General features: G+C 65.5%; 1 protein-coding gene across 1 annotated transcript; it reads left to right on the forward strand.

The window, feature by feature from the left end:
• The first annotated feature begins 686 nt into the window (after window positions 1-686).
• QPCTL (glutaminyl-peptide cyclotransferase like) lies at window positions 687-6529 on the forward strand. Its single transcript, XM_038172155.2, has 7 exons — window positions 687-946; window positions 1684-1824; window positions 1907-2200; window positions 4090-4242; window positions 4993-5092; window positions 5476-5592; window positions 5670-6529. Exons 1-7 carry the CDS (start codon window positions 725-727, stop codon window positions 5813-5815), a joined length of 1173 nt encoding a protein of 390 aa, XP_038028083.2. The 5' UTR covers window positions 687-724; the 3' UTR covers window positions 5816-6529.
• The last annotated feature ends 905 nt before the right edge of the window (window positions 6530-7434 follow it).

The following is a 7434-nucleotide window of genomic DNA, read 5'->3' on the forward strand; positions in this document are numbered from 1 at the left end:
AGGGTGACATCCCATGGGGGTGACATGTCACCAAGGTGACATCCTATGGGGGTGACATCCAACAGGGGTGACGTCCTATGGGGGTGACATCCCCCTAAGGTGACATGCAAGAGGGGTGACATCCCATGGGGGTGGTGTCCCACCAAGGTGACATCCCATGGAGCTGACATCCCATAGGGGTGACATCCAACAGGGGTGATGTCCCACCAAGGTGACATCCCATCAGGGTGACAACTCCCCGGGGTGACATCCCATGGGGGTGACATCCCATGGGTGACATCCCTCCAGGGGGGTGACAACCCCTCAAGCTGACATCCCAAGGGGGTGACATCCTATGGGGGTGATGTCCCACCAGGGTGCCATCCCCCAGGGCTGCCATCCCATGGGGGTGCCATCCCCGGCGGTGCCACCCCCCCGCAGGTGCCCCGAGGACGGCGCCACCACCACGTCCCCATCCCTGTCCCCATCCTTGTCCCCATCCCCACTGCGCATGCGCCCCTCCCTCCTCTCCCCCGCCCTTCGGAAAAAGGGGCGTGTCCCAGCGAGCAAGCCACGCCCCCTCCGTATCCAAGACCACGCCCCCTCCGCTAAACCACGCCGTACACTAAGCCACGCCCCCTCTTCGAAACCACACCCCCTTTGGCGAAACCACACCCCCTTTCTCGAGGCCACGCCCCCTTTTCCAAGACCACGCCCCCCTCCCGGGTGGCCCCGCCCCCGCGCCATGCGGAAGGGCGCCGGAGGCTCCCGGAGGCCCCGGGCCGCGGGTTCGGGTCCCGGGCCCGGCCCGGTGGCGGTGCCGCTGCCGCTGCCGGTGCCCGGGCTCTGCCCCCGCCTCCGGGGCTGCCCCCGGCCGCTGCCGCCGCTGCTCCTGGCTCTGGCGGCGGCCGCTGTCATCCTCTACGCGGCCTGGCCCGCAGGGGAGAGGGGAACCGGAGGAGGACCGGTAAAATGGGGAGGGGGGCGACCGGGATTGGGGGGGGGAACCGGGATTGAGGGGGGGTGCCCGGATTTTGGGGGGGGTCCCGGGATTAGGGGGGGGAACCGGGACTAGGGGGGGGTCCCCGAATTAGGGGGGTTCCCGGGATTGAGGGAGGGTGCCCGGATTTTGGGGGGGGTCTCGGGATTATTGGGGGGGTCCCAGGATTTGGGGAGGGGGTCCCGGGATTAGGGGGGGTCCCCGGATTTGGGGAGGGGGTCCCGGATTTAGGGGGAGGTCCCGGGATTAGGGGGGGGTCTCGGGATTTGGGGAGGGGGTCCCGGGATTAGGGGGAGGTCCTGGGATTGAGGGAGGGTGCCCGGATTTTGGGGGGGGGTCCTGGGATTGGGGGGGGTCCCGGGATTTGGGGAGGGGGTCCCGGATTAGGGGGGGGGTCCCCGGATTAGTGGGGGTCCCGAGATTCAGGGAGGGTGTCCGGATTTTGGGGGGGGTCCTGGGATTGAGGGGGGGGGTCCTGGGATTTGGGGGGTCCCAGGATTTGGGGAGGGGGTACCGGGATTAGGGCTGGTTCTGGGAATTGGGGGAATTGCCCCCCCCCAGGACACCCCCACCCCATGGGAGCCCCCAGACCCCCCCTTGCCCCCCCCATATCCCCAGACGCCCCCCCCCAACCCCATACCCCCAAAACCCCTCCCAGCATCCCCACCCCCTATCTCTAACCCCCCCCCCCGGACCCCAAACAGCCCCCCCCGGCCCCCCCCTCGGAGCAGGACCTCCGTTCCCTCCTGGGGGGGCTGCACCCCCCCCGCCTCCGCGACGCCTTCCTGCGCCCCCTCCTACGGGAACGACCCCCGGGCAGCGCCGGGAGCCTCGCCGCCCGCCAGGTAAGCCCCCCCCCAATGCCACCTTTGCCCCCCCCCCCCAAAAAAAAATAACACCATATCACCATGTGTGTCCCCCCCCCAGCACATCGCGGACCGGCTTTCGGCGCTGCCGGCGGGCTGGCACCTGGAGCTCGACGCCTTCGAGGCCACCACGCCGCGGGGGCCGGTGGCCTTCGCCAGTTTGGTGGCCACGCTGGCCCCCGCCGCCCCCCGCCGCCTGGCTCTGGCTTGTCACTACGACACCAAGGTGCTGCCGCCGGGCCCCCCCCCGGCTCGCCTCCCCTTTTTGGGGGCCACCGATTCGGCCGTGCCCTGTGCCATGCTGCTGGAGCTGGCGGCCGCCCTCGACCGGCCCCTGCGGAGGGCGAAGGATAGGGTGGGTGCTGAGCCCCCCCCATCTCACCCCCCCCAACCCCAAACAGGGTGCTCTGGTGTCCCCCAGGTCACCCCCAGCCATGTGGGTCCCCTGCCGGACACCCCCAGGACGCTTGGGTCCCTCCCAAATTTCCCCCCAGGACAGATGGGTCCCTTCTGGGACCCCCCCAGGACACTTGGGACCCCCCCCAGAAACCCCCAGGACATTTGGGACCCCCTCCAGGGACACCTGGGTTCCCCCTCAGACACCCCCAGGACATTTGGGTGCCCCCCCGGGACATCTGGGTCCCCTCCAAGACACTTGGGACCCCCCCCAGGACACCTGGGTGTTCCCCCCAGACACCCCAGGACACTTGGGACCCCCCCCAGATACCTGGGTCCCCCCCAGACACCCCCAGGACACTTGGGACCCCCCCCCAGATACCTGGGTCCCCCTCTAGACACCCCCAAGACACTTGGGACCCCCCCCAGATACCTGGGTCCCCTCCAAGACACCCCCAGGACACTTAGGTCCCCCCCTGAGATACCTGGGTCCCCCCCCAGGCACCCCCAGGACGCTTGGGACCCCCCCCAGGACACCTGGGTCCCCCCCTAGATACCCCCAGGACACTTGGGACCCCCCCCAGATACCTGGGTCCCCCCCCCAGACACCCCCAGGACACTTGGGACCCCCACCAGGATACCTGGGTCCCCCCCTGGACACCCCCAGGACACTTGGGACCCCCCCAGGACACCTGGGTCCCCCCCTAGATACCCCCAGGACACTTGGGACCCCCCCCAGATACCTGGGTCCCCCCCAGACACCCCCAGGACACTTGGGACCCCCCCCAGATACCTGGGTCCCCCCCCCAGACACCCCCAGGACACTTGGGACCACCCCCAGATACCTGTGTCCTCCCCCAGACACCCCCAGGACACTTGGGACCCCCCCCAGGATACCTGGGTCCCCCCCTGGACACCCCCAGGACACTTGGGACCCCCCCCAGATACCTGGGTCCCCCCCAGACACCCCCAGGACACTTGGGACCCCCCCCAGATACCTGGGTCCACCCCCCCGGACACCCCCAGGACACTTGGGACCCCCCCCCAGATACCTGGGTCCCCCCCTAGATACCCCCAGGACACTTAGGTCCCCCCCTGAGATACCTGGGTCACCCCCCAGGCACCCCCAGGACACTTGGGACCCCCCCAGGACACCTGGGTCCCCCCCTAGATACCCCCAGGACACTTGGGACCCCCCCCAGACACCTGGGTCCCCCCCAGACACCCCCAGGACACTTGGGACCCCCACCAGGATACCTGGGTCCCCCCCCCAGACACCCCCAGGACACTTGGGACCCCCCCCCCCAGATACCTGGGTCCCCTCCAAGACACCCCCAGGACACTTAGGTCCCCCCCTGAGATACCTGGGCCCCCCCCAGGCACCCCCAGGACACTCGGGACCCCCCCCAGATACCTGTGTCCTCCCCCAGACACCCCCAGGACACTTGGGACCCCCCCCAGGACACCTGGGTCCCCTCCAAGACACCCCCAGGACACTTAGGTCCCCCCCCAGGATACCTGGGTCCTCTCCAAGACACCCCCAGGACACCTAGGTCCCCCCCCGAGATACCTGGGTCCCCCCCCCAGACACCCCCAGGACACTTGGGACCCCCCCCCCAGATACCTGGGTCCCCCCCCAGACACCCCCAGGACACTTGGGTCCCTCCTGGACCCCCCCTGGGACACCTGGGTCCCCCCCCAAGCCCACCATAGGACACTTTCCCCCCACCCCAACCCTCCACGGAGCCCCTTGGGTCCCTCCCAGCCCACCCGGCTCCCTCCCAGCCCCCTCCTCGGGACCCCAGGGTGCCCCCGAGGGCCCCCCCAGGAACATTTTGGTCCCCACAGGGCGCGGAGGTGACGCTGCAGCTGCTTTTCCTCGACGGCGAGGAGGCCTTCGAGGAGTGGAGCGCCACCGACTCGCTCTACGGCGCCCGGCACCTGGCGGCACGCATGGCTGCCACCCGCCACGGCCCCCACGGCACCCAGATCACCGCCATGGTGAGTGTGGCCCACCCCCCCGGCACCCAAGGGTGCTGGCAGGGTGGTGTGGTGGCACCCAAGGGTGGTGGTGGCCCAGCTGGGACAGTCCCATGGCACCCAAGGGTGGTGGCAGCATGGTGTGGTGGCACCCAAGGGTGGTTTTGACCCAGCTGGGACAGCCCCATGGCACCCAAGGGTGGTGGTGACCCCACTGGGACAGTCCCATGACACCCAAGGGTGGTGGCAGGGTGGTGGCATGGCACCCAAGGGTGATGGTGACCCCATTGAGACAGTCCCATGGCACCCAAGGGTGGTGGCAGCATGGTGTGGTGGCACCCAAGGGTGGTGGTGGCCCAGCTGGGACAGTCCTGTGGCACCCAAGGGTGGTGGCAGGGTGGTGGGATGGCACCCAAGGGTGGTGGTGACCCCACTGGGACAGTCCCATGACACCCAAGGGTGGTGGCAGGGTGGTGGGATGGCACCCAAGGGTGGTGGTGACCCCGCTGGGACAGTCCCATGGCACCCAAGGGTGGTGGGATGGCACCCAAGGGTGGTGGTGACCCCACTGGGACAGTTCCATGGCACCCAAAGGTGGTGGCAGCATGGTGTGGTGGCACCCAAGGGTGGTGGCAGGGTGGTGGCACTGCCAGGTTGTCCCCCCCACCACCGTGGCCCAACCGGGATGGACCTGGAGCACCCAAGGGTGGTGTCCCTATGGCCACGTGGTGTCCCCGTGGCCGTGCTGATGTCCCTGCGCCGTGTCCCCAGAGCCTGCTGGTGCTGCTGGACCTGCTGGGCACCCAGCACCCCGCCATCCACAGCCACTTCCCCCGCACCCACCACTGGTTCCTGCGCCTCGTGGCCATCGGTGCGCCCTGGGGACATGGGGACATGGGGACACGGGGACGTGGGGACATGGGGACGGGTGTGGGGTCAGGGCGTGGATGGGCCCTGCGGACGTGCAAAGGGTTGGGGAGGTGGCTTGGGGACACGATGGGGGGCAAGGGGATGGGGACAGGGCGTGGGTGGCACCTGGGGACACCCGTGGGTTTGGGGACAAGCATGGGGTCGGTGTGGGGTGGGGTGAGGTGGGGACGGGGACAGGGTGGGTGCTGGGTTTAGGGATGGGAATGGGGACACGGATGGGACGAGGAGGCTGGGATGGGGACAGAGATGGACACGGGGTGGGGACGGGGGTGTCACAGAGCCACCAAATCCTGTGTTCCCCCCCCCCGTGTCCCCAACGTGCAGAGAAACGACTGCGAAACCTGGGGCTGCTGCACGCCTCCCCCAAGGACCAGCCCTTTTTCCGTCTCAGCCCACCCCCGGGGCCCGTCGAGGACGACCACGTCCCCTTCCTACAACGCGGTAACGTCCCCGTGTCCCCCACGCTGTCCCCAAATCCCCCCCCCCGAGCTCCACGTCCCCTTGCCGTGTCCCCGCAGGTGTCCCCGTGCTGCATCTCATCCCCATGCCCTTCCCCTGGGTCTGGCACACCACCGAGGACAACGAGGACAACCTCCACCTGCCCACCGTGGACGACCTCTGCAAAATCCTCGCCGCCTTCGTGGCCGAATTCCTGCAGCTCTGAGCCCCCCCGACGCCCCCCGGGGCATCGGGGCAGCCCCTGGCCGCGCTGGGAGCCCCCCCAAATTAAATCCTTGGTGCCTGGTGGCGTGTCCCGTGCTGTCACCCACCCATGGGGACACGTTTCGGAACAGGCTCACGGGGTGGCAGGACCCAAAAGGGGGGAACCCAGCTGGAAAAGGCAACGGGGGGGCTTCTCGACCCTATTTTCAACCGGGGAGGGTCCAACCCGATCTCCAAAAGTCCCATCCGGACCCCAAAGTGCTGCTGGATGCTTCATCGTGGGGGTCTTCCTCGTTTTAATTCGGTCAGCGGTCCCCTTGTGTTTTATTTCTGCGCCCCCCCCCGTTGCCGCAGCCCCACGGAAGAGCAAACTTACGTAAAAAAAGCGTTAAAAAGAGGTGTTTAAATATTAATTAAACAGCGAGGGAGCACCGGAATGATCAAGGAAGCGAGCTGTTGGTTCTCATAATGTTTCTCCTTCATCTGCCTGTCGCTGTGGTGTTCTGGATTTCTACTGCAATCTCTCTTTAAAAAAAAAAAAAAAGAAGAAAAAAACAAAAAAACACAAAACCCACTTTTCTGGGGGTCTGTTTTGGCCCCATTTCCATTGATGCGTCTGTCCCCATCAGCCCAGTTCTTGACCTCGGAGTCGTCCTCTTGCACGCGTCTACTTGGGAACGCTTCACTGCAGAAATGTAATTGGGTTTAAAAAGTGTTTTTGTTATTTATTTTTATTTTTTTTCCCCCAATCTTCTGGGATGTTGAAGCATCTAAGCCTGGAGATACGGGAAGGGACCAGATGACGAGACTCAAAGCACTTAAAAGCAGCAGTTGTCTAGGTTTTTGGAAGGAAATGACCTACAAAGAGGCTGTTACTAGAAATATTTCCTTATTTTTGTGTTTTTCTGCTCCCATAGCCCCCTAATACCATCCCCTACAGAACTTAGAGCCACCCAGTGTGATCCCAGTGCCCCCAGTACCCCCCCAGAGCCTCGCTGTACATCCTGGAGCCCACCAGGATCCTCCCAGTAACCCCAAGACCCTCCCAGATTATTCCAAGTTCCTTAAGAGCCCCCCTCAGAAACACCCAGGACCCTCACAGCACCCCTAAAACCTACTAAAAATCCTCCAGGACTAACCCAGACCCTCAGGAACCCCCCCAGTACCCCCATATACACCTCTGGTCACACAAAAACCTCCAGAAAGAAGGTTTTTGAGGCCCACGAGGTCCTCAGAAATAATCCTGAGAAATCCGCGGAGATGCTGAGGGAACCACTATGGGAAAAAAATACGGTTTTTGGAGCTTAAGGAGCACCTCAGGAGGGATTTTGAGGGGAATAGAGAGGGTTTAAGGGGGGTGAAGAGGCACCAGAAGGTTCTGGAACATAATTAATGCCTGCAGAGGGGGCCCAGGTGGTATTGTGGAGGCCACGGGGCCAGGTGTGGGGTTTTTAGGGGTACTTTGAAAGCCAGCGGGGGGTTTTGGGGTGCAAGGAGGACCAAATGAGGGGGTCCTGAGGGTCTGAGGGTGCTGAAGGGGGCTGAAAGGGCAAATGGAGGCCTCTGGAGCGCCTCAGAGGGCACATTGGGGTGCAGGTGGGTTCCTGGGGAGCCAAGCGG

The sequence above is a fragment of the Anas platyrhynchos genome, chromosome 33 (assembly GCF_047663525.1).
Source record: "Anas platyrhynchos isolate ZD024472 breed Pekin duck chromosome 33, IASCAAS_PekinDuck_T2T, whole genome shotgun sequence".
In the NCBI taxonomy this organism is placed as follows: domain Eukaryota; kingdom Metazoa; phylum Chordata; class Aves; order Anseriformes; family Anatidae; genus Anas; species Anas platyrhynchos.

Bases quoted from the DNA above. Each gene is read 5' to 3' on its own strand.
- QPCTL (XM_038172155.2), top strand. From the start codon at position 725: ATGCGGAAGGGCGCCGGAGGCTCCCGGAGGCCCCGGGCCGCGGGTTCG. The intron at 2,201-4,089 runs GTGGGTGCTGAG...TGGTCCCCACAG, and splicing joins TGCGGAGGGCGAAGGATAGG to GGCGCGGAGGTGACGCTGCA. The intron at 4,243-4,992 runs GTGAGTGTGGCC...CCGTGTCCCCAG, and splicing joins GCACCCAGATCACCGCCATG to AGCCTGCTGGTGCTGCTGGA.